General features: G+C 38.1%; 2 protein-coding genes across 4 annotated transcripts; one reads left to right on the top strand and one right to left on the bottom strand.

The window, feature by feature from the left end:
- The first annotated feature begins 1015 nt into the window (after positions 1–1015).
- On the top strand, positions 1016–5463 carry LOC145490412 (solute carrier family 49 member 4 homolog). The gene is made up of 4 exons (XM_081469539.1): positions 1016–2569; positions 2984–3263; positions 3557–3656; positions 4456–5463. The coding sequence occupies exons 1-4, from the start codon at positions 2230–2232 to the stop codon at positions 4900–4902; spliced, it is 1167 nt and encodes a 388-aa protein (XP_081325665.1). The 5' UTR covers positions 1016–2229; the 3' UTR covers positions 4903–5463.
- A 178-nt stretch (positions 5464–5641) lies between these two features.
- LOC145490067 (C2 domain-containing protein 5-like) lies at positions 5642–25803 on the bottom strand. 3 transcript variants are annotated; one of them, XM_081469174.1, is made up of 34 exons: positions 25716–25782; positions 25461–25573; positions 24162–24248; positions 23996–24036; positions 23765–23810; positions 23023–23107; positions 22448–22543; positions 21580–21735; positions 21029–21089; positions 20390–20569; positions 19959–20080; positions 18915–19042; positions 18428–18536; positions 17482–17596; positions 16734–16831; positions 16355–16451; positions 16068–16190; positions 15519–15608; positions 14890–14947; positions 14520–14573; positions 14036–14110; positions 13665–13727; positions 13296–13406; positions 12325–12462; positions 11849–11909; positions 11491–11552; positions 11158–11247; positions 10639–10728; positions 10433–10523; positions 9577–9690; positions 9156–9205; positions 8107–8226; positions 7855–8001; positions 5642–7404 (listed from the first exon to the last, which is right to left on the bottom strand). In XM_081469174.1, the coding sequence occupies exons 2-34, from the start codon at positions 25548–25550 to the stop codon at positions 7177–7179; spliced, it is 3276 nt and encodes a 1091-aa protein (XP_081325300.1). In that variant the 5' UTR covers positions 25551–25573; positions 25716–25782; the 3' UTR covers positions 5642–7176. The 3 variants fall into 3 exon arrangements, with proteins under 3 accessions (XP_081325300.1, XP_081325302.1, XP_081325299.1); XM_081469176.1 differs by having other exon boundaries at positions 12325–12459; positions 25461–25803; XM_081469173.1 differs by having other exon boundaries at positions 25461–25801.
- Positions 25804–25826: the final 23 nt, after the last annotated feature.

A 25826-nucleotide genomic window follows, 5' to 3' on the forward strand; every position in this document is an offset into this window, starting at 1 on the left:
ATGTAAATCTTATTTATCGTGGTGATTCCCAAAGCTATACAGGCACTAAGCGTAACTGGTTTACAGGCCTGCCACTGAAACAAAGGAATCAAATATTTCAAATAAACGTAACATAGTTAAAAATCCCAACTGGCAGGAGGCAGACCAGTTGGCTATTTACAAAGCGTGACTGAGGATTTGAACTCGGGACTACCGGGAAACAAATCCCGCTAGTGCCAGGGTGGAGGCCTTGATTCCCGGACCTCCGGATTACAACAACCGCGCGCTAAACCACTCGGCCACGCTGCCTCCTTCCAGTATTTTTTGACGAACTTCGAGGTGTTTGGAAATGCCGTCTTTCGTGTTTGATATATCTTCTCAATCAAAACTTAAACTAAGGAGAAGAAGGAGGAGTAAAATCGTAAAAATCTATGTTAATTAAGATCAGATATCCAAACACCGTCACGGCCGCTCGTCTCGGCATGATTTCCTTTGTTCAAATTTGATGAATCATTAAGGAGTTTGAGAATATTGGTTAACTCTCTCGTCGGCCAACAAAGCAACCCTGCTATCGCTGTTGACCTCTGTTTGTTGTACTGCATAAGGGAGGAAATTAAAAACCCTTTGGGAGAGAAATCTCTGCCAGTAACTTGTTTGTTCCAGGAGACACAGAGAAACACCCATTTACAAATCACTGTTCTTCTGGCGAAATTGGCCTTTCATGACTCAAATGTCCATGTTCCAGAAGTTGTCTGAATAAACAATGACGTAAGCGCAACCTTGTTTGCAATAAAATTATATTTTTATTTTTTCTGATATCTATAAGTTTGCAGGGTCAAATTTAATTTGTTATTAATTGAATTAATAATGCTAATGAGGATGTACAAGAACACTGATGTAGAAAGGGATTGTCTAGTAAAAATGCATGTAACAAATGTATAACAAGATAGATAATCAACCTTCCTGAAGGAACCAATTGCAAGTGTGGTCATTAAACTCAAAATTTCTGATAGAAAGAAATCTTTTCCCTGCTTTTTTGACAACCCAAATTGATCAGTCTGGCCCAGGCGACAGACCGTGGAAAGCAATGAAAAAAGGGTTTAAAACTTCGTTAATTTTAATCTCAAGCGTAACCGGAGTCGGCGTAAAATTTTTGCTGTGGAAAAAAACGATTGAGCTTTATATGACGGCTAATTTCTGGTCCTGTTTTTCTTTGGAAATTTCCATGTATAGGTTGAATAAAAAGATATTCGTGTCATTGATACCTCAGCCAATGAATGAGAGGCAAAACTGTTTATAACATTTGTTATCGCTAGAGTTCCGGGTTCTCTAGTTCCCGCGTAGAGCTGCCATAGGTCGGGAAACGTGGTTTAGCGGTACAATATAACATATAGGTTTAGCAACTCTATTGACCGGTCAGAGCGTGCGTAGTATCTCAGTAATTTTATGACGGAAAATACACCACTCGTAAAATTCATACGAAACCACATCCAGGAATCAAGTGGGGTATTTTCCATATCCTCACTAGTGAAGATACCGATGATTTCACTAATATCAAGTTTGTCTCTTAAATTGTCCTTAAATTCGCTGGTGTATCATCGGAACATCTTCAGGTCTTCCTTGAAAGTCTTCGGCAATCTTCGTCAATCTTCGGTAATCTTTGGAAATTTTCAGAAAATGTTCGGCAACGTTCGTGTGACCTTTGGACAAGTTTTGAAGAATCTTCGTGAATCTTCGGAAAGTAGTCGGAAATCTTCGGAAAATCGTCAAAAACGCCGTCAGTATGTCTATATATAATAAAAAGAACATTACACGTTAACTCGAAAATATGAATTTTATGTTCTCGTGGCAAGAACAATATCTCACTCGTTCCCTGTGCTCACTCATGAGATGTGTTTCTTGCCACTCGAACATAAAATCATATCTTCTCGCCACTGTGTAATATCCTCTATTTACAGTTTTATATAAAATACCCGTGACCTGCATGAGCCATGTGGTGTAATATAAGCTCCCCTATAAAGACTATAAAGAAACGAAGCATTTTTAGAGATTTGAAGACATTTTAAGAAGCAAACAGGTATAATATTCTTCTTTTCCTCCAGGATCGCGCCAAAGTATTTTTATCCTGCATTCACGCCGAGAGCCTGTTCGCAGGCTAGCCATTAAACGGCAAAGGTTTGTATAGCTTTGACAGGGCTATTACGGACCGTCAATGCCACCGCAATTATACCTGTAGCTACAGACAATCACATGCACTGGTATTGTCGCGGATTTATAAGAATGAAGGAATCAAGAGAAAACTCTAGACTTTTGGGAAGCCAGTCTGAATACCCTTCACCCAGCACATCACCAACGGTAGTGTCAACTGGAGTAGAATGCAAGGTTTACAAGACAAGATGGTATGTCTTGTTCGTATTCACGGCAGAGATCTTTATTTACAATCTGACATGGAACGCATGGAGCCCGATTCAAGAGCCTTGCAAAGTTGCTTTCGGATGGACAGATTTTGACCTTCTTTTACTGTCTTCATGGGCTGCAATCGCTCTTCTTGCCACCTCGTTGCCATTGATTTGGCTGATGGATTCAAAAGGTTGGTATTAACATCATCAATCATGCTCAACTTTAAGTTGGTAATTAGAAGTCACATCGTGTTGCCATTTCCATTGCATTTCTATTGAGGGCTCACGGCCAACAAGTTAGCATGGGTGTCATTTCGGCGTTTAATCGGAGCGCTAGCTATTTGGGTATAACTTTTTATATAAGAAATATATTTGATAAGAATATCCCGAATGTGGAGGCTCAAATTTTTAACTCAACTGTGTACAGTTCTTCCTTTCTCTCAAAGGAAAAACTAGGCAAAAAATAACAAAAATAGCACAAGCTGTATGCTTGATGCTAACAGCATACCTGGAGAAGTTATGCGCATCCCATCAGGCTTTATTTATCAATCTGGCTCCAAAATTATTTCAACGCCATCAAGACACCAAACACTTGTAATTACTAGTCCAATACATTCTAAAACGTGCAAGGCCACCAGTTCCTCTCAGTCTGACCTCTTCAATAGTTCATAGAATGAGCACCAAAGCTTCACTGAAAAAGGTTATGAAAAACCGCCAGTTCTTGTGCTTGACAACAATAAGGGCTCTAACATTTGGTGTTTATTATGGCTGGGTGTCCATGCTGGATGTTTTCCTGAAGAAGTTCCATGTGGATGCTGTCACTGCTGGATGGCTCGGCTGTTCATCCATGTTAGCTGGAGTGGCCTCTGGGATAATAGTAGGCAGGTAATATTGAATTAATCTTTACATCCGTTACTAAGTTAATCGTACCATTAGAGTAAATGACTGAAGGGTTGGAGACAGACTGATAATGAGCTGTTCTCGTGTACAAGATACTTCACTCCCAAATTTATACTAAGATGGCCCTAGGTTCCCTACGCAAGGCATGGTACCCTTCACGCTGAATCCTAATACGTGCGTTCCTCAGGGATGATCTGAATCACCACTTGGATCATGGCGCATCAGAGATACCAAATGGCCTAGAATGATGAATTCACGGTTCTTTTGATTCACTATAGTCCAAGTGATCCTGGTTCATTGGACCTAGCCCAGATCATTCCAAGGGAATGCAACCAAACCGGAACAGTCCCAAGACCACTTGGATCATGGTGCGTCAAAGTAACCGAATAGCCCGATTCAGTGGTTACTTTGATTCGATCCAAGCGATCTTGGATCATTGATCCTGATCCAGATCATTCCTAGGGAATTCAGCCAAAATGGAATAGTCCGAAGACCACTTGGATCACGGTGCATCAACGATACCAACGAATGCCCGATCAGTGTGCACTCATTGGTTGCTTTGACTTGATCCAAGCGATCTTGAATAATTGATCGTGATTCGGATCATCCCAGAGGAATGCACCCTTAATGGAACGATGCAGCTCGAGTTCTGACCGGGTTCATGATTATGCTGTGTTGTGAGTTACTGAACTGAATGCTGGGGTTTATCCTCTGGTGTATTGCCATCCCCTTGCCAGGGAGGAGTAGCAATGACAGGGATGAGTGCTAGTCTGATGTGCAAGTGGGCACTGGTACACTCATGAAAGGGAGACATTAATTCAGGGGGGGGGGGGGGGCTAAAAACGCAGTTGCTATAAGGTGAGAAAAAAACAACAACAACAACAAACAGTGGGAAGCATGGTGGCCTAATGGTTAATGACTCGGACATTGTATCCAGAGGTCTACATGCAAGCCCTGGGTTTGGTCATTTAACTTGTGCTCTTGGGCGAGATGCCCATCCCTTGCAGTGTCTCTCTGCACCAAGCGGTACAATGTGATTGCTCGGGGAAATGCTGAGGGACCTGCGATGGAGAAGCATTTGTTTGAAACTAAGAATTACTACTAGCTACTTCGCCAGAGACGTACCCAGAAGCCATATATCTGAATCTCCCCATTCTGATTACAAGGATTAGTCTAGACACCTTTGACACCTGCTTTCATTTATAGGTGTGTTGACTACGTCAAACACAGAACTAAACAGTTTGTGGTGCTCCTCTTGGCTCTGTCAACAATCTCCCAACTGGTTTTCAGTTTATCCTGTGCAGGAATCTTGCCATCCACCAAACCACTACTTTACAGCTCCATCATCTTTGGTGGTTTTTTCTTCAATGGCACATTGCCTCTGTTGTTCGAACTTGCAATGGAATGCGTCTATCCTGTTGGCGGTGGTATCGTTGGTGGTATTGTGATAGAGGCGATGAGTGTGGTGTTATTGCTTTTCGACATAGCTTTCATGCTGCCAAATTCTGATATCAAGGGAATGAACTGGGTGTTAACGTCAGTTTACGGAGTTGGTGTTATAGGTGTGTTAATCTTTCGAGAAAAGTACACACGCCTTGATTTAGACACTCAGATGAAAACATAGATCCAAAGTCAAATGCTTATTGATAATTAAGCAATAGAGCACTTTTTTCGTGTTTACATACTCATCTAAACACACCTATTGACCAATGAGAGCGCGCGTAGTAACTCGGTTATTTTATAATTACTTTTCTGACCCTATGAAATGCAACTTAAGTTCTTGGAAAACTTGTGATTGATCTTATTTTTTTGTCAATCATTATGGTGCTGTGAGAACCAAGCCTTACTGTATTCATTGGTCTCTAAGTAACAAAGAAGCGCTGGTTTACTGAATATTACTAATGGACAATAGAAGTTTTAAAAGTACAAATTGTCTGTTAATCATAACTTATGGAAAATATTTTGTGTGTGTAGACAAACATGAGACAGAGAATATACATTGTTCCGTTAATTAATTATTCAATCAATCAATCATTCAATCAATCAATTAATCAATTAGTTGAAAATAGAATTTGAAGAAAGTAATTTACCGAAGTAATGCATCAAACACGAAAGATCGTGTTTGACCACATTTCTAAACACCGAGAAGCGAGTAGAAGAGATGACTCTCTATTAAATCACATTCTTTTCCCACTTTTCCTTTTTATTTTATTCATTTTTTCTAACTTTCTTTTTTTCTATAATAGTAATAAAAGTTATAATAATAATGAATCATTTGTAACTATTGATAGACTGGCTCGCCTAGACTAGCATAGCTATCCGCGGGCCAGTCCAGCTGTAAAATGTAGATTTTATTAAGAAATAAAATGATGATGATGATGATGACGTGTAGCGGAGCATTTTTGGCGAGGTGATTGGAAATGCGGTCAAACACATCTCAACCAAAACTTAAACTAAGGAGAAGACGGAGGAGTAAAATGGTAAAAATCTATGCTAATTGAGATCAGATATCCAAACACCGTCACGGCTGCTCGTCACGGCATGATTTCCTTTGTTTAAATTTGATGAATTATTAAGGAGGTTGGGACTATTGGTTAACGCTCTCGTCGGCCAACAAAGCAACCCTACTATCGCTGTTGACTTCGGCATAAAAGGAGGAAACTGAAAACCCTACATACATAGATACACGCATACATACTTTATTGAACCTCCCCAATGGGGCTTTTCAGGAACAATAATAATTATAAAGTAATTATTTACATAGTTATTTGAATTATTTACAAGATTAAAAAGAAAAAAAAACAAAACAAAAACAAAAACAAAATAACTACTCATCACTATATCTTTCCCTCGAGGGAGAGATCTCTGCAAGTAAGCTCTTTGTTCCAAGAAGTACAGAGAAACACCCATTTACAAATCACTGTTGTTCTGGAGAAACTGGCCTTTCATGGCTCAAATGTCCATGTTCCAGACGTTTTCTGAATAAACAACGATGTAAGCGCAACCTTGTTTGCAATGAAATTATAGTTTTATTTTTTGTTGTATTTAGAAGTTTGCAGGATCAAATTTAATTTGTTATTAATTGAATTAATAATGCTAATGAGGATGTACAAGAACACCGATGTAAAAAGAGATTGTCTAATAAAAATGCATGTAACAAATGTATAACAATATAGATAATCAACATTCCCGAAGGAACCAAGTGTGGCATTAAAGGGCTTCTTAATTAGCCTCTTAACAGGCGACTTCTTCTCTTCTTACCTATCTGCTCCAGGCCAAGTGGCACCGTGAAGTTCTCTTATTGAGGTCTGTTTACCAATGTCCTTTTTCAACACCCCTGGGTTAACGATCTCAGGAATTCGACTCAAAATAATTTAGCAGGTGTATAAATGAAGTATCCTCCCTGCTCACAGACAAATGTCTCTCTTGACAAGTGCACATTACACTAAATTCTTCCCCCACTATGAACCATCTGAGTTTTGCTCTTTAAAAGTTCCATTCCAGTTATGTAGCTCTGCAGAAATACATCAAGTATTCCAAGTTGTTGCATGGTTTTAAAAGTTCACACGTGAATTTCCAGAATATATCCATACCCACCCCAAGAAGGGTTATTGAAAATTCCAAGGGGTGGGGGTCACAAAGGAGAAAACGTTTAAAGGAAAGTATGAACTATAACTGGAATTTCCATTATGTGAGGCCTGGTTACAAATGCTAACTGTTTTTTTCCTGACATGTTTTCCTTCTTACGATGTTTTCTCCCCGGGGTGGGAACTCCCATTGAAAAGGACGGGGTTGCTTGTCAGGAATTCTGAAAAAAAAAAAAAAGAAAAGCCCCAAGAAACACCAAGATCCTGTTTTGTAGGCGTTGTTCCGTTAACCCCCGGGGGTTCTCACTTCCTTAGATTTCTGTCCCAAAGTAAGGATCATATCCTGTCATGGTGTGAGTAGACGTCTCTGAACTGGAGAGAGATCTCTGTCGCGTTAGTTGGATTGGAGTTTGAGTATTTGCTTCTGAGTAAGAAATAGTTCTTTTTCGCGGTGAACCTCGACCTGAACTCTCGGAATTATCATCATCTTCGTAAAATACTTTGACAGCATCACCACTGATATTAAGCAGACACTGACCCTAGGAATAAGAAGAGTTCAAGGTTAATTTGCAAAAGTGGCATGAGCAAGAACATCTCTGTTTATGACTTGATACCTTATTTGAACTGAGACGTTTCGGTTTGAAAACGCATTTGCCCACAGTCCACATTGAAACATCTTGAAAAAATTTACTTATTCAAAAACGCTGTACAGAATTGAGACATTTGAAAACCGATCCCTGTTGCATTAGCGTGGACAGTGAAAACGGAGGTTTTGGAATGCTGACATCACTTACAACACATGCGCCTGCGTAAGTGATGGTTGTGTTGATTTCTCGTAGTGCACCAGCGTTTTCAAGAAGGTTTAATGTACACAGGGAAAAATGCGGCATAAAAGGCAGCGTGGATGCAATTTGCTTTTGATAAGTTTTGAGCAGAAAATTCCTCATTTCCAAACGCATTTATGTGGATGAGTCCTGAATGTGACTTACCTGGTGTTTATGAGGATTATCAAGCAGAACAATCTCATTTAACTGGTAAGAGACCAAGGCATTCCCTCCAATTGCTAACACATGAGCTCTAAGGATTGCTTGAGCTTCAGCCAAAAATGCTTGCATAAATACGTTTAAACCACCATTCTAAGAAAAAACAAATAACACACTTGATAGCTCAATCAACTAGGAAAAAAAACAACTACAATAAAAAATATAGATTAGAACTTATTATGTACGAGTTTTCCATACCTCACGAACTGTGTGGCTTTCCCGTATTAAAAACAAGTTGATGTTGCCTAGGTAACTTTCAATCTGTGTATTTGGTAAGTACGACATTGATGTCACCTCAACAGCAGGGCGATATGGAACCTTAATTTAATGGAAAAACAAAACAGATATCTGATGAAGTGAGTAATATATGGAACATTAAATGTAGAAATAGCATGAACTCGGAAAAGTGATCCGATATCAAGATGGGTTTGCACCCACGACCCTCCGTGATCCATATAATGTCCATTATTTGGCTGTGTGACCGTGCACTGCTGTCCCAGTCAAAGACCCACATTTCACCCTTGCTCACCGTAGAGTCTCCAGCAGCTCAGTGGTTAGAGCGTCCGGCTAGATCACGGAGGGTTGTGGGTTCAAATCCCATCTGGAACTCGGATTTTTTTCCGAGTTGATGCTATTTTTACATTTAGATATCTGACAACGTAATTATATCCTCATTCTAAGTTAACAATTGAATCCACAAGATTGATCAAAACTTATTTCTCCTTGCAATATCAAGACACTGTTCAGCAATAAGGTAATGATAAAAAGGAAAATCATTTGCTATGGGACACTGCCTCGATGCACCATCAAATTCTTATAACTAACATAATAGAAACTTGTGTGGTCGTCCGAGTGAGGGTAGTTTTGAAAAGAACTGTTGTTTTTTTTTGACTGACGTTTCAACAACTTGAGCGGAAGTCATCTTCAGAGTCACGTGAATCGTGTTTGTCAGTCGATGGTGTTATAAGTCTGGTCCGGTTAAAGTGATTGGTCAGTTTAGCCGTAATGGTGTTGGCTGTAAGATTCGTGTAAAGTTTTTCAGCAGTCATTGGTCGGTTGTAGTAACATTCAATCCGTCTATTGTTAGTCAAATTACGTCGGTCCATTTCGGTTTGTTTCAAACCATTTACTATGTTATAATAGAAACGAATGGCAATCACTAAGGAGAATTAATGTGCTTATAAATATTTCGAGCTTGGGACTGAAAGGGCAAGAACCATGCTTTACAAATGAGTCATTTAGCATACCTTTGTTCTAACAGACAGCGGATGATCAAGGCATCTCTTAGGTTTTGATTCTGTAAAACAGATCAGCTCATGCTCAGCACTCATCCAAAGTAAAGCCTAGTACTAGAAAATACCTTTTACAGTTTCCACAGTCAAATCTCCTATTAGAACACATTGGGTTCTGGTAAACCCTCAATAATGTCATATTGTTCCAAGTAATTTTCTAAAAGCTTTATAGATATTATCACAATATACGTCAGACGAGAGTGCCTTGCTGAATAGCTTTCCCTTCTTTAAAACAAAAGTTAAGTGTGACACCCCAACTTTCCGTCGTCACTTTTGTCATCCTTGTCAGAGTGTGGCTGTCCATGTGACAAGAATTTGTTTTGGTACAACAGTATTCGACAAAGGTGTACATAGATAGCATGATTTGTCATATTACCTGACTCAGAGATTATATTTCCCTGTGAGGCATTATCACCAACCTCTTCAATGGGAAAAAGAAGGTCATCAGATTCCATGCCACTTTCAGAGTTGTGTGATACACGAGAATAAGCTGAAAAACCATAATGAATACCCAGTCACTAAAGACATTTATAGCATGCCATAGAAAATACAGCCAATCAGAATACAGGAAAGCCGTTGTATACTCGACGGTATTACACCCAATCTTCCCATCGTGCGCATATGCCCCGCACGTATGTCCCATTGATTGTGCTGGCCACTGTATTTTCTATGACATGGTATAAAATAGTTATGCAATGCTCTCTCGTGATATACCATGGAATATCCCACTTGCCACTTGTATTTTCTTGGTGTACCGAGAAAATACAAGTGAGTTGTGGGATATTCCATGGTACACAAGGAGAACGCGTTGCGTAACTGGTATGTAGTTACAAAACAGATGAAGAAAGCAATATTAGTATACTACGTTACAACCTAATATCAATTTCAAGATAGCTGAGACACTCTCTGCAAAAGTTATCACTGCCATTAAAATTGCTTCTTGAGCAATACAGTGGAACCCCGATTTAACGATACCTCATATTAACGAACGTTTTGTCAAGATTTCATTGCATGTGGAAACTTTCCCTATCGTCCTTTTCAATGTTGTTTCTGTTAGGGTCATTAGCTAGTGATTACTTACATTTTATCTTGTACTAGATTCTTAAAACTGAGGAAGCAAACTGTCAAATTAGAAACCCAACTGCTTTGAAAGCAGAACAGCCTGTCCCAGCGCAGTTGAAAAGGGCTGCAAGGCACCCTACTTCTCTCTCTCTCTTCCAAACTGTACTTACATCTGTCACAAAGATTTCTTTTGTTCTTGAGAGAACTTCCTTCTTCTACTTGCCTTTCCTCTATACAAAGTGCCACACCTGTTACGGCAACCTAAGAAATGATTGCCAAAGAAATAGTCCTTGTTTACTCAGCGTTATCACCAGAGAGGTCTTCAATATCGTCCACACAAAATATAAAGTTCTTGAACTGATGGGAAAAAAGTTACCTGAATATTGTCATCTTCTGGTATTTCGATATCAAAGTGAATGTTTGAAAGGCAACAGGGAGACTTGCTGCGAAGCTTGAACCAGAAGCTCTGAAGTACCAACAAAGCAATTAACTTTTCAGTAAAATTAACAGACGTAGTTACATGTTCAGGAGAGTTGCATTTGGGCTGCATGTTTGTGGCACTATTTATACTTTTCCGAAATACTTGAATTGCAATATGTAAAAGAAAGAGCAACAAACACTTTCAAAAAACAACAAAAAACTAATGAACACCCCGTCAGTCACTCAGATGAAAAAGATGAATAGGCACACAGTCAGCGGTAAAAAAATCTCTGACTTGTTCAGAACAGGTCAATGGAGAGTTACTTTCCATGTGTAACATACTAGGCTCACAGTATGTCAGGAGGGAGAGGAGACACTTACTAAGGCGTAGGATATGGACAAACACTTCAACAGGTGTGTTAAATATGACGAGGATGTACAGATGGAGAAAGAGTTGTCAATTAAAACACCTTACTTTGACTGTGTCTTCAAACAGCTTAGCAAACTGCTGATTTGTCCGTATGTCTTCATCACTAAGTGTTTTTCTCTGAACTGCTGTTATCATCTGAAAGAAATTTGGCATTAATCTGCAATTAAATTATTATATAATATGTCAAATTATTCTCATATTTTGATTGGTCCTTAATTATGATAACGTGGAGGACAGATGCATAGATAACATCATTAACATTTTTTTTTGTTTCTTTATTATATAAAATGAATAAAATGCTATGTGGAATCTATTTGTTAAATTCTAAATGTTAAAAAGAATTGCTTCTCCCTAAAAAGCAGCAAATCTTGGACATACCTTCACTCCTGATTTAAGATTGATCACACCAGGAAGTGTCTCTGTGTTGCAGGAATAAAAACCTTTGAAGGTAGATAATAAACAAATGTTTTTAGAACATTTACATGATAACAACCTCAATGTTGGGAAATGATCTTGTCTAATCAAACTCTAAATTTCCCAATACTATGTGCCTTAAGAGTTTCAGTGAAATGCTGTTTAACTATTTGCTGATTTATGTGCATGAAAAAAGGAAAAATATCCAAGACGAAACCTACTCCCACCCATGAAGAGTAAGAAAACTAATGGACATTTCATGTCACAGTGTGTGCTGTTGGCTCGTAATTATTACTAGGCCAAAAAACGATTCCTTTCTGACCTTCAGGGGCTGGTTCATCAAGTAGAACGGCCACTACATCTTCATCTTTTTTGTCATCAACCTAAACGCAATGTTTATTTGCCTTCAGTTCTATGGAATCATCAAGTAACACATCCTGTGTTATAATAATGCTGCTTCAAAGAATGATGGACTTCACTTTAAAGCATGCACGATGACACACTAATGTCCTATTACTTCTTTGGCCACGATAAAACTTTGCCATGTACATGGCATATTATTCTCTAGTATCTGCACTCTGCATTAGCAGACTATTTGTAAACCCAAGTTTCAACAAGTCCAGATAATTAGCACTATTAAGCCTTTCTCTCCTAAGAGTACCCTTACTCGTGTTTTAAAACCCCCAAAGTAGTAAAATGTTGAAAATAAACAGTACACATAGCAATAATGCCCAGTACAACACAGCATAATAAATGGCATCAAAAGAACTTGGACCAAAAAGGGATAATTAGCTTTACCTCTACAACATATGCATCTTTTGGCCCTGTACACAAATCAAGGTCTGCCTTGGGACCTTCATCTTGTTCTAACTCAGGCATGATCACTGCTTGAACCTTCTGTGATGGACTTGGTGGTGGCGTTCCCTTAGGAGTCTGCTGCAAATAGAAAACTACACTCAAACTTTAAATCTCACAAAAAGTGTTTTTGTATAACAAAATAGCACCCAATTCTAACCTTAAACAAAATGCATGCAAATTGGCTCTAACCTGTAGAAAGTGCATGGAGAATGGTATAGGCCAAAAGGCACCATCATGGGTTTTGTACCTGACTCGCCAAGATGGTTTATATTTGCTTTGAATAGTTATTAACAGCATGTTATATTAATCTCGTATTCTTTTTTAAATGTTTTAAGAATATGTATAATTTAGACAGTTTGAACTTTGTATCGTTTCGAACTTGCAACAAGCCTTTGAGAAAGATTGATTATCTAACACTCAGTGTCCCGTTTAGTCGCACAGAATCTTCTAAGAACTCATATTTTATATGGGTTTGACGCTCATGGAATGAACTACTTCTTAACATCAGGGAGTCTAACACCTTGTCAGTCTTCCGCAAGAAATTGTTTGCTTATTTTTACGATAAGTTCAGCGCTAATTTTTTATTGTGATTATCTCATTTTTTAATACGAGTTTAGAGTAATTTTTAACTAGGTATACAATCATACAATGATACATTAAGGCGGCTTATATTAAGGAATCTTGTATTCTGTTTTAAGCTGTCCTCAAATTCACTGGATTGACTTGTTCAATGTAATGTAATTTGGAATTTTTATTAAAGATTAAAGATTAAAGAATTGTATTTCTTGCCACAAAGCTCAACAAACACAATTTGGCAATAAGCAAACATATTTGGATGAGGCCATATGAAACTGAATACAATAATGGGATAAACTGATCATGATATTGTAAAACTAAATGTAGATTCTTACTATAAGGACAGTATCTTTAAGTCTGAAGCTGGCTCTATTCTTGTTGGTTGTCTCCAAAATTTGTTTCTGGATCTCAGCAAGTCGTTTATCTTCTTCAGCAGACAGGTTACGCTGTTAAGAGAAAAAAGCAGGGCTATGTAAATCCTGTCTTCTTTATGCTGCTAGGTCCCATGAGTGTTAACAGTGATGCAACATTTGAGTTATACAGGGAATAAAGTGGGAAATGTAACTTGGGGTTAGTGATGGTCAGCTAACATGTTTAAAACATACAGAATCTGTTTTGCAAGAATATTAGGAATTGATTGCTTTGTTCTTTTTGAAAATGAGTTTAAAACTACTAATTAGTGACCACTTATTGCCCTCACTTACCCGTCCAGTGATCTTCAGTAATGGTGGTGCAGGCAACGGAGCCAGGAAAACTGCTGTGGATGACTGCAAAAAAGAGATGTACTTCATTACAAAAAGTAGCTAACAGAACAGCAGTTATAGCCCACAACACCACAGTAACACGGCAATGAGAATGACGGTGGCTCATCCATCTGCTCCATCAAGAAGTGTAAGGAAACAGGCTTCAGACATACAACATACATTTTCTAGCTGCTACTAATTCCAACAACTTGATAACAATAGCAGTTCATCAACATGTGCTTACATATGCATTATTTTTCACGTGAAGTTAGGACAATGTCAAATGTACAGTAGACAATATCATTAAAATACAAACAACCAAAACAGCTTACTGCAGTTCCAACAATAAGGCTCTCTCCTACTGATATCTGAAGGTGAAGTCCAAAAAGTGCATTCATGCCCTTGACCTGTCAGGCCAAAAAAAAATTTTAAGAGACTTCTCGACTAATTGTGAGGTGCAACCAATAACAGCGTTGTTGTTCTTGGTGGAATCAAAACTTAGATCACTTTGAAATGGAAAACAGGAAATAAAGCGGTATGTCAACACTTGACCCTAGTGGAAGGCATTATAGCAGCTCTATGTTGGCCATGTGGGAATTTAGTCTTCATCAATTAGCTGATCAGGACTTACCTGACAGTGGTAGATAGGGTAGCAAAGAATACTCATGGATTTCAGTGAACCACCAGAAGGATACAGAGAGGAAGATTAAGGCTTATTAAACTTAACTAAGAGTGAAGATGGACATAAATCTTGCAAACCACACCCTTTTCTCATAGACTAGTCCAGCTTACTATAGCTGACTTTTCCAAACTTACCTTTAATTTGTTTAACAGTTGTTGGTGCAGTTCATATTCTAGAAATGGTAAGATCTGGAGAGAGATAAAAAGTGGGCCAAAATGAAATTCATAAAAAAGTAAGTATGAAATACAATGCCGTGTGTTTTGTCAATTTAAAAAGGGGAAAACAGCTGCCTTTATGTTCTAATCAATTCCCACAACTAATATTAATATATGTCAGAGTGAACTAGCTTAGTACTAAGGGATTTGAGGTGTGAAACAGTGATTGTCATGCTCACAAATGACAAAACTAAATTAAATTCTAGGGTCTCATCTTTCACAAAACATTCAAACAGGAATGAAAGAAAGTTCAATTACCAAATCACTAACTGCCAGAACATGTACTTACAGAACTAACAATATCAGCATTTGCTTCACCTTTCTCCTTCTTTTTGGTTCTACAAACCCTGTGATAAGACACATTAGTTACATACCTCAAATGTTGTAGAGTTGGAGAACTATAGTACACCTGTGTAAGTCTAAGTTTCTAGCTAGATATGTTAGTTGTGTCATTACCCCCCAACCTAGAGCTCTCCTAGGGGTGGGGTACAAGTCCAAACAAGTTTATATCTGAACACTGACACCAACAGCAACAGTAACAACATTGACAATGCCAAAAGGTGGAGAGATTGCTCCATCACTTGACATGATGGGTTTAGGTATTCAATCACTAAATTCTTGCAGTATTTTGGAACTCCTGGCTGGGAATTACTACCACTGTGGTTCTTAATAACAATTTTAATAATACTAATTTTATTACTTAAGTATATAGCGCAAAATTCATTAAAATATATGATCTAATGCACTTTACAAACACTATAAAATAAAAAAATCATATCTATATGTAAAGCTAAGAAATCTTAAATAAATTAATCTAAGAAAAATATGCTTGCTTAAATAAGTGTGGTTTAAGTTCTCTCTTAGATAAGTCCAGAAGCCTCTATGAGGTGCATAACTTAAGAAATTCAAAATGAATACCGAGCCTGAAGAAGACAGCCTGTACCAACAATGGGTGATTCAACAGGAGGTTCTATTGTAGCAAATATTACATCAGGAACTTTCTTATACCTGTTAACAAATGAAAAAACAAAGGAATCTACTTAAAATATTTAAAAATCAAATTCAATATTGAAGCTACTAGCCTTTAAGCAGGCAATGACACAAAAGGTCAGGCCTCAGCTCCAGTTTGCATAACATGAAGCAGCTTGGAGTATTGTTACTCCCCCTAGGTGGGATGTTAGTCCATCGCAGATTACTCCCCAGTATTCTGTCAGGTTGCTCCAACAATTCACCAGTATCAATTTATACACTGGGGTGGAGAGAAGCAAAGTGAGGGTAAAGTGTCTTTCCCAAGAACACACCACAAGACCCCTGGCCAGGACTCGAACTAGAACCTCTCAAACCATGAGGACCATAAGTCACAGGTCACACCTCACACGGATGCTTGACACATTGAATGAAACATGATAGGTACGATGAACAAAAATACTGAGCTCTCTTTTGACTATACCCTTCATGAACACTTACCGACAAACTTGACATTTTGAGAGTATAATAGGAAAAGGTAACTCTACATCAGAATAAGGAATGTGGCACACTGAACAACCAGGCACTGGAGACGTTGACAAGATCTCTTCACCAAGTGATGTTCTGTGAGTTCATTAAAAGGATACAAATAAATGGATTAACTTAATTATCAATAAAGGCATTACCAATCATCTTGATTACAAGAGCTGTTGGTTAGAAGTTAATGCAAGTAATTCTGGAGGCACATCAACACTAGTTAATATTATCACACTATTTCCTTTACTTACCCCTCCTGTTCAGTGACATCAATGGTGACTGGTTCAAGTGGATCTGTGTGACTTGGCAAAGCTGGTGGGAAACCCTGGCCTTTGTCCACAACAGGAGCTACAAGATGAATAAATCAGTACAAATTCCGTTGCTGATTCTCAGAGTGACTTATAACAACTGACAACACTGTTACAAAGAAGAGAGCCACAGTGCTGATGGTTAGCTAGTTGTAGTCTAGACTTGAAAAAGCTAACAATAACCACATGAAAAGCTGGGACAAAACTTACAGCATTCTACTGGTGTGTTTTTGACGTGTTCATGGAACATTATCGATGTTAGTTCAATCTATTGCAATGTCATAACACCCAGACAAATGTGTGATCTAGTGCAAATACATACAAAGAATGCCATGGGAAATTCCACTGGGTTCTGTTGTGGCTGACTGCAGGTCTATACATGCTGCTGTCCCTGATGCCGACAGCACTATTAGCTCATCACTATGAAGAACAACAATAGTATAAAAATATGTTTATTGTCTACTGTTACCATTGCAGGGTTGCCACCCACCACAACAAAAAAATCCCTGACTTTTCCCTGACTTTTCACTGGCTGTAAAGCAATTTTTACTGATTGTGCAGGATAATTATTCTTGCCATGAATCAACAAAAATAAGGATGGCTCAGATAATTTCTAAACCAAAATTTCCTTGTGTATACGAAAACATCTAATAAAATAATTTGCCGCAACCTTACATGTAAGATAAAATTCCCTGACTTTTCACTGACTTTGAGCACGGATTTAGAAATTCCCTGACCTGACACAAAACTCCCCGACTTTTCCCTGACCTTGAATAAAATATAATTTTCCCTGACTTTTCCCTGACTATGGCAACCCTGCATAGTAAGTAAAGAATCAAGAGGTGCAGCATGTAGTTCAAGTTATGGTATTTTGAGAAAGGTTGTTCCTTGTACAGAACTGTAAAAATGCATGCAAGAAGGCTGAACAGCACTACAGGTAGAGGACAGAAGAATCCAGGAATTCCACTTACATCACAGCTTCAATCGCTCATTGGTGAACTACCTGTAATACCTTGCAGCATTGTTGTGCACAACAGTTGTGCATGTACAAGTGAGGCAAAATTGCCTACCATATGCTGGTGACTTCATAGTATCCTATTACTGCATGACAGCCAAGAGCTCTGGCATGAGAGCGGATCTCCATTCTCACTTCACTCCACCAGGCGTCTCGTGTTTCTGGCTCATCTGGTGTTAAAAAGAACAAGGCTGTACTCTAGAAGTGCCCAGGTGCCACAGGCAACTAAATTTTGCCTTAAGGTGACTGGAAAAACATAGTACTTTTTTCATATAAGATTAAGTGCTGGGCACCCAGGATTTCATGGTTAGGAACCTTTGGGCTCCTCGGAGTGCTTCCAAGACCACAACTTTGAAGAAGCAAGCAAGATTTATGACTTACGTGTAGTAAGTGAAATGGGTTACGAACCAGACTAGACCTTCTTGAATACCTCATCAACTTACAGTTTTCATTATGGGTAACAGCTTTGTCTCAAATGCAAGGTGGCAAAAGAGGAATTTACTGGACATGGTGTGATGTAGCCATTGAACAAAACCTTGGCTATAGAGAAGAAATTGTGGTTGTTGATAATATAAAGTTATTGGCAATCACGATTTCTTTCCTAGAGTCATGTAGTACATCTTTGCCTATGTCTGAGGTCACAGAGCATTCTTGCATTTACAGTGCTCGAAAAAAGTGCCATCCAGTTATCCAGGACAGGTAGATTTTCCCAACGGGCAAGTAAGTTTTCATTCTCACTTGCATGATGGGCAAGGGCCCAGTTTAGTCATCTGCCAACTAAACAAAAAATAATTAACTAAGACTTGCTCAGGGCAAGCAAAATCTTGGAGCTGAATGTCCAAAGGGCAAGCTGGAATTCAAGTTTTTCTAAAGCCCTGATTTACCAGTAAGATAGGACTCTACCCTTAAGCCCTTCATACATGTAGATTTACTGAAAATGGTACTTTAAACAGTTCCAGACTATGGCACATAACAGAATGATCTTTCATTGGTTCATGTACCTGGGTGATTGATTTTATCCAGAAGTTTGACAGATCTTGCTGTTACAACACCGCCAATGTGTCTCAAAAAACCGGCTGGGAACTTTGTAATGGTAAAGAATGGAAACTCCTGAAAGATGTAAAACAATCTGCTTGTCTCTAATTCATGAGTAGACTTACCTAGACATATGCTGATTACTTACAGTTTGACAATGGACATGGACACGAATACAGTTCTGTCTGGACAGGAGGCATTACTGATGGTTATTGCAAAGTTCAAGATTACCGGTAATACCAATTCATCAGTCATCTCCTTAGTAGGAGATTTTGTTGGCTTAAAGATCAGCATCTATTGCTATATTCTACTGGACATGAAAATCACACAATCCAGATTTTATAACTTCATGCTAACTATGGAAAATAGAGTTCAGGTAAGGCCTGATAAGCCCCCCAAGTAGCCAGACTAGAATCAAAAGTAATCACTATTAGAAGTTTGACATTTATTTACCAAGTCATCAACCATCTTCTGTTTCTGAGTGACCTGCCAAAGTCCCTTGGCCTTGGTGAAAGGGGTGCCACCAGCACTGCCACTGTTGCTATCTACCCCTGCACTAGTAGCCAGCACAGCCACACGGTCTGAATTAATATGACACAGGAAATATCAATTATAAAATTAAGTACTTTACATGGGCATACAGTAGATCTAAACTAATGAAAGCAGAATTGGATAAAATAATAAAAATTATTACTGTTAAATACGAAATGAATGAGAATTTGTATTAAGTTATTGATAAATTAAATTTACAGTCTGCATAAATTTGAAGTCTGTGTGTGCTTGATTATATGCAGTTCAGTACATGTATGTTTTATCTTTAGTTATAATATAAAAACACAGAAAGACATTATTTTGTTGTTCCATGTACATGTATGAAATTTATATTCACTCAAGAAAGTCAAATTCATTATTAAACTATAGTAACACATTCCAGTTATGTTGAGAAATGCAGAGAATGATTGCTTTCTCTGGCATTCTCTTGACTTATAAATATTCTCAAATCTCAGATGCATTTTAAGATGGTAAAAGCCATTTTATTTAGCTTTTGGCTTCTTTATTATTTTGTGAAATGTAGAGTAAAGAAGAAGTTACAGTATTTATGGCACAAGAGGGCGGGGCTGCCAAACTCCTGGGCATTTCAGGATATACCAACCACTGCAATACATTATTAGTGTCTACTTGGCAGAGGCTTCCTTATAGAGAGAGGTGTGAGTATTCCCATGGAATTTCATTTCTCCACCCTCCTAGCCCCTGCGCAGTCAACATACAAGGTCACAACAGCAAAAAAAGAGGCATCTTCAGGAGAGATAGAGAGAGAGGATATAATACAAGCCTTCAAATTTTCAAGAGAAAAAGGATAGTTAGGTCATAGAAACTACTGTAGACGTGATCTTTCTTTTCCTTACAATTGAGCAAATTTAAAGAACTGAACTACGCGAATTAAAACAATGTATGATGACGACGATGATGATGATTAATTGTTTAATCCATGCTAACCTTTAGGTGGAGATTCTGAGCCTGGATCTGAATCAGATGATGAAACACGTCTTCGCGAAGCAGGTGCCATGACTTTACTGGATGGAACTGGCAAGTTTTGGAATGACTCTGGGAAGTTAAATCTAAAGGAGAACAGTTGTATAATTATGAATAGAGGCAGTATTTTGAGTTGTGTAGTAGTTTTTAATTTACGGTTGCATCCTATTAGATAATATCATGCAAGTCTGCTAGTGATCCGCGGGTCTGTAGTCTAAGTTTGCTGGACACCAACCTTTAGCATTATGTCCTCCACAATCGAGAGTAGCAACATTTCAATTTGCATTTTGAAACATGCTATAAAATGATTAATAGCTTGAACAATAAATTTAAAGTTTCATATCATTTTTTAAGAAATCCTTTTATTCCAAGAAAATTGAAAAACATCAGCTCACCCAGATTCTGAGACATAGCTTCCAGGGCCCAGTTCCCCAGAGGATGCCAGTGGATGAATTGGAGTGGATGGACGAGAGGTTCCTGCTGTAGTAAGAACACCACTGGCCAGAGTCACAGCAGTACCAATGCCTCGTACTACAATGCCATATTCACCCTCAAGGTCAAAGCACTGTCGATAACTAGTAAGAGCATTGGAAAGCAAAAAAGCAACCTCAGTGGTTACCAACTCAGCAAGGTTGTAAATGTAAGTTCTTGATCAAGTGTGTGGTCATTATGACTGGATATTGGCTTTGAGACAAGATCAAGACAGAGTCAAGGTCCACAAACAAGCAAAAAAACAATGAGGCATTAAGAATTACTCTGCCATCTTGACAGAACATTAGCTTGGTCAACAGAGGATTTATTATGTAGGATACGCTTCAGCTTCAGAAAATTTTTTTTTGTGGGGCACAGTGCATAATCCTGAGGAGGCAAGACAGTACCATCTTGCCTGCTCTGGTAGCCAATCACAGCACAGGATTTGGTTCCTCTTGCTTGTTCACAAGAGCCAGACATACTAATAATAACTATTCAACAAATCAAAAACAGATAATTGAAGTACAGCTTCAGCAAGGTTGTGTCAACCTATCCAGCCCTACCCAATAACTGCATTTCCTCCCGTCTCCAAAACTTTAAGACCAATCTTTCGCTGGAGTTCTCCTGTTTGGTGCAAAATGTGGAACAAGATAAATAAGGAAGCATCACATATATAGGCATGCAATGCATGAAAAAAGCTTCAGTTACATAGTTTCATTCCATGAATACCATACTTATAGATGCTACGAGCCTCTAGCACGTCTAGAAAAACATTGTGCTCATTGTGTATGTCTTGAAGTCCTGTAAAACCACTAAGTACTACATAAACTCTTGATAATGCAGATAACATTCAAATATGCTCTAAATTTCCACCCTCAAATAGCTGTGTGCAAAAACTTGTCATTCTTACTTATTTCAGGATATGCTCTTCTCTATCGATAGTATGATTTTATTTATTATTAATTAAAACATTTTTTAATGGAAAGTAGTTCACATGATCCCAGGCTTCAAAATTAGCAGCTATATTACAGATTTGTTGGAGGCAATTTAAAAGTAGCCTTAACAGTTTAGTTCTAAAGAAAAACAAAATACAGTAACTTATGATGTTAAGAACCTGAAAGTTTGGTAAAGAGTCTTTGACGTGCTTCATTAGAAGACCTTGGTGTTCTAATCTTGTCAATCCACTGGTATTCTGGATCATCATTAACAACCAGCTCCTCTACAAACCCATGAATGACAAGGGCTTTGAGGCCAAATGGGACAGAACAAGCTGAAATCATTGAAAGTTAACATTAATCTATAAAGACGTGGAGGCAGTGTGGCCAAATGGTTTAGGGCACTGGTGTTGTAATCTGGAGGTCCTGGGTTCAAGGCCTCCGCCCTGCCACAAGCGGGATTTGTTTCTCGCTTGTCACGAGTTCAAATCCTCGGTCACGCTTTGTAAATAGCCAACTGGTCTGTCTCCTGCCAGCTGGGATTTTTAACTATGTTATGTTTATTTGAAATGTTTGTTTCCTTTGGTTCAGTGGTATGCCTGTAAATTAGCTAAGCTTAGTACTTGTTTAATTTAGCTAAGTGCATGACCACTATAAATAAGATTTCCATTTCCATTTCCATTAAGACCTACTAGTAGATATAGTGCTACCTCAATAATCCGGTCACCAATGGGCCACAAAATTCTGGCTGTATTGTCGGGGTAGCCCTATTAAAGAGGTCCTTTAAATAAGAAAATTCATGACTGACCGAGCTTTTGTTCAGGCCAGAATAAAGTGGCCGTAATAACAAGGTGGATGTATTAATAGGTTGGCCGTAAGGCGGGGTTCTTCTGTATCACAATCATATTTTAGTTGTTACCAGGAAGTCAAAAATGATTAAACATGTGGTAACCAAATTAGAATCTTGAATTTACTCTATTGCCATCAAACTGTGCCTAAAAATACAAGTAGGATTATTTCCAGCTACTGCAGATTATTTCCACTCACTATAGAAGAACTGGACACCACAAGAACTCTGCCTAAACTTGTTTGAATCAACAAAAAAGTCCACTTTAACAGTGACCTTGACTTCACCACGGATACCTGAAATTAGAACAAAACATCAGTTAACTATTAATATAACTTGCAAAATTGATGATAAAAACTTGCCTGACGGCTTAATAAAAGCTTGGGTGGTGAGCATGGTATAATAAGAACTGCCCAAAGGTGAAAAGAGACAGTAAATTCATTTGAAAAATTTAACCTAGATTGAAAAAAAAATTAACCTAGGTTGAAAACATAGTCATCTAAAATACATTTTAAACAGGAACCAGGCTTTTAGCCAGATGCCACTTATTAAAGAAAATTGTTTTATTTTTCATATGTTGCCCAGGGCTTATAAATTGTTCATTTGAGCAGACCCTATTGCACATTTTGGACAGCCACTTTTCAAATCCTGGCTAAAAGCCTGACAGGAACACAAAATTAATGACCTGGGTTAGGCAATTTTATGCAGTCTCGAAACTTGTTTCATTCCAAAACCTTTATATGTAGTTTTTACAATAAATTATTTCTTAACATACCATGCATTGTATCATATATTGGAAACCATCCATCAATACTTCCAGGAGGATCTTGTGTCAGAAGAGGACCTAAACTAATGTTTACCTAGGAAATAATAACTACTTTAACCGAGAGTGAGGTCTTTACAGGAAAATCTCAAACCAAGATCTTGCCGTATTGACCGAGTGATAGCAAGGTCAATGTGGGAAGGCTGAGGTTTGAGATTTTCCCGTAAGGACTGAATGTTCGAGGTTAACAAGTTGTTTATTAAATATATTTTGGCTTTTTGCTTTGCTTTTGCACCCTGTAATTGGCCCATGGGCATTACGGGAGAATAATGCCCTAGAATTAGCCAATCAGAGCATGTGTTATATCAGCTACAAACGCAAGCCATATATCACAACATCATCTAAATCTATAGCATTATAGAGAAGCTCTTTGTACACATTGCAGACCTATGATGCTAAGTAATAACATGTCTTGATTAGATGTTTTTTCATTATTGCCCAGAAATCAATAAAAAATTTGACTTCCAGCAAGCATCAAAATTTAATTGCAGCTACCTAAGGAAAGTATAGCCAGCGAAACAGACGGATTTCTGAGAACAGACAACAAAAGCTAGAAATCGACCTGTGCTTGCATGCTAAGGAAGGAAGTGTCTTCAAGGCAACATCAAGGGTCCATCAAAAATACTACGGCATAGCAGGTGTTACAGGTTATGGCTGGTATTGACAGCCCTGGTTTGTTTTTCCATAATCTTACCTTTCCAATAGCATCATGGGCTGTCACAGTGTCATAGTCCATAATTCTATTAATGATCAAACAAAAGAACAAAATCTGTAAGTGGTGAGGGGCCAGAATGTCTATCAGAATAATTTGAAATATCTGACTTTTAGCCAAAGGTGAATTAAATTTTAAAAAAAGAATGACTAGAACTTTATAAAACTCCATTCATGGATGATGTAGGATATGTGAAGGTTTGTGGAATTTTACCTGATCTGTAGTGGTTCATCTTGGAGTTCCTCATCATCAGCCTGGCAAAGAAAATCAAGATATATGCAAACGTACCATAATTATAGTTATGGTATCCTTTGTTTAAACTCGATGAATTATTAATGACTTTGAGAAGGTTATATTAATATTAATTCATAAATCATACCTCAAACCTGAACCATTCAGAGTTCCAGAGAGGATTAAGTGATTTCTTGCATACATCTGTCTTGTATAATACATTACCAAGTCGAACCTGACAAAATCATTGAGCAGATTAAAAAACTGGCAGGAAATGAAATATATTTCACATGAATAGAAGAGCTGCAAGGAGCAATAACTAAGTAACATCAAATAATTTATACACTCAGGCTTGGAATCACATGTACATTTAAAAGCTTAATATATAGATTTAGCCAAGCCTAAAAGCAGAGTTCCTGGGCCAGGTTGTTCAAAGCCTGATTAAGCTAACCTAGGATAAGCAACAATTTTCAATTGAGTCTTGTAACTTTGTGGTGAGGTTTTCTATATTTGTTTGCTCTTCTGTTTTGAGTTTGAAGAATTTCAAAATACACAAAACAAAAGTAGTGAAAAACATTTGCCTACAAGAAAAATTTATACTTCTTAACTTTTAATCCTGAGTTAGCATTAACTGGCTTCCGAACAACCCGACCCTGTTAACAACAAGTCAACCTGACATGAGCCTGTGATCCAATCAAAACCCAGCACTTGGTCAGCAGTCAACTTCAGAAAACCATGTGACCTTGATTAGCTCTAAAATTGAGCCCATGATATGGTCATGTGATACTGGTCAGTGAATACCTTGTTTTGACAGGTGTCAATTGACTATAACATGGACGTAAGGAAGTTATAAACCAAGGCTCTTTCAACCTATTTGCTGGAGTATGGCTGCCAAGTTGGGCAGCTCTGCCATCACTGTTATACATGAGCAATACCCCTAGCCATGATAACCATGAGAAAATCAATTCATGGGTTTTCTTTTCTTGACTATAAAAGTATGGTCAGTATGGGGCTCCGTTTGGCGGCCCGAAACTGAGCTCCACTAAAAATAAAAGGCCATGTCCTAAGCACTGCAAACAGGTCATCAAAACAAACCGAGACATAAAGAGGGGGTAAAAATTCATTCCTTTATGATGTACATTTATATTATCCATAATGCATACACTTAAAGCGCCAGACATGCTTCAGCCATTTCATAAGCCCTTGTTTTCTAACAATTCAGTTCTTTATTTACCCTATAAAGGGCATTCACACACATTTTATACAGTAAAGTAATGAAAATAGTAAAATATTGAGAGATATGAAGCCGTAAAGAAATAAAATTCATATAGGACGGTGACCAAAGTAGCAAGAGCTTTCTGGTTAGCGCTCGCTATAGTCAAATAAATGGCAGCATAAAAAATTAATAATAACAAAACAAAAACCACAATGTTTATAAATTTCTGACCTCTGCAAAAGCATCCGCCAAGTCACTTGAGCGATCCATGACAGGAAGATCTCGAGCAGCCACAATCCGTACTTTAATCTTTGCTGGCATTTTTTTGAGAACACTGCACTGTACTGTTGTGTAAAATGTCAGATAATGATGAATTAATTAAAGGTTTTCACTTTGCAGACACCCCAACGCAGATCTTTTTCGGGCGCCACCTTTCTTGCAAAGCTACCAGAGCTTCAGTTAATATCATTGTTGCTTCTAGTTTACCAAATCTTGCACTTTCAAGGTTCTAAGGGCAGAAAGTCGCACTTCAATACAGCTGCAATAATTCGCGTCTGCCTCTCAAAATACACCAGGCGTTACAACTTCCCAGAAGTC

The sequence above is a fragment of the Orbicella franksi genome, chromosome 6 (assembly GCF_964199315.1).
Source record: "Orbicella franksi chromosome 6, jaOrbFran1.1, whole genome shotgun sequence".
Taxonomy (NCBI): Eukaryota; Metazoa; Cnidaria; class Anthozoa; order Scleractinia; family Merulinidae; genus Orbicella; species Orbicella franksi.

Coding starts and splice junctions, on each gene's coding strand:
- LOC145490412 (XM_081469539.1), top strand. CDS start 2,230: ATGCACTGGTATTGTCGCGGATTTATAAGAATGAAGGAATCAAGAGAA. Junction 2,570..2,983: donor TTGGCTGATGGATTCAAAAG/GTTGGTATTAAC, acceptor TGTAATTACTAG/TCCAATACATTCTAAAACGT. Junction 3,657..4,455: donor TTGGATCATGGTGCGTCAAA/GTAACCGAATAG, acceptor GGATTAGTCTAG/ACACCTTTGACACCTGCTTT.
- LOC145490067 (XM_081469173.1), bottom strand. CDS start 25,550: ATGCCAGCAAAGATTAAAGTACGGATTGTGGCTGCTCGAGATCTTCCT. Junction 16,191..16,354: donor GATGTCACTGAACAGGAGGG/GTAAGTAAAGGA, acceptor ATGAACTCACAG/AACATCACTTGGTGAAGAGA. Junction 8,227..9,155: donor CGCTGTCTGTTAGAACAAAG/GTATGCTAAATG, acceptor CATTAAATTAAG/GTTCCATATCGCCCTGCTGT.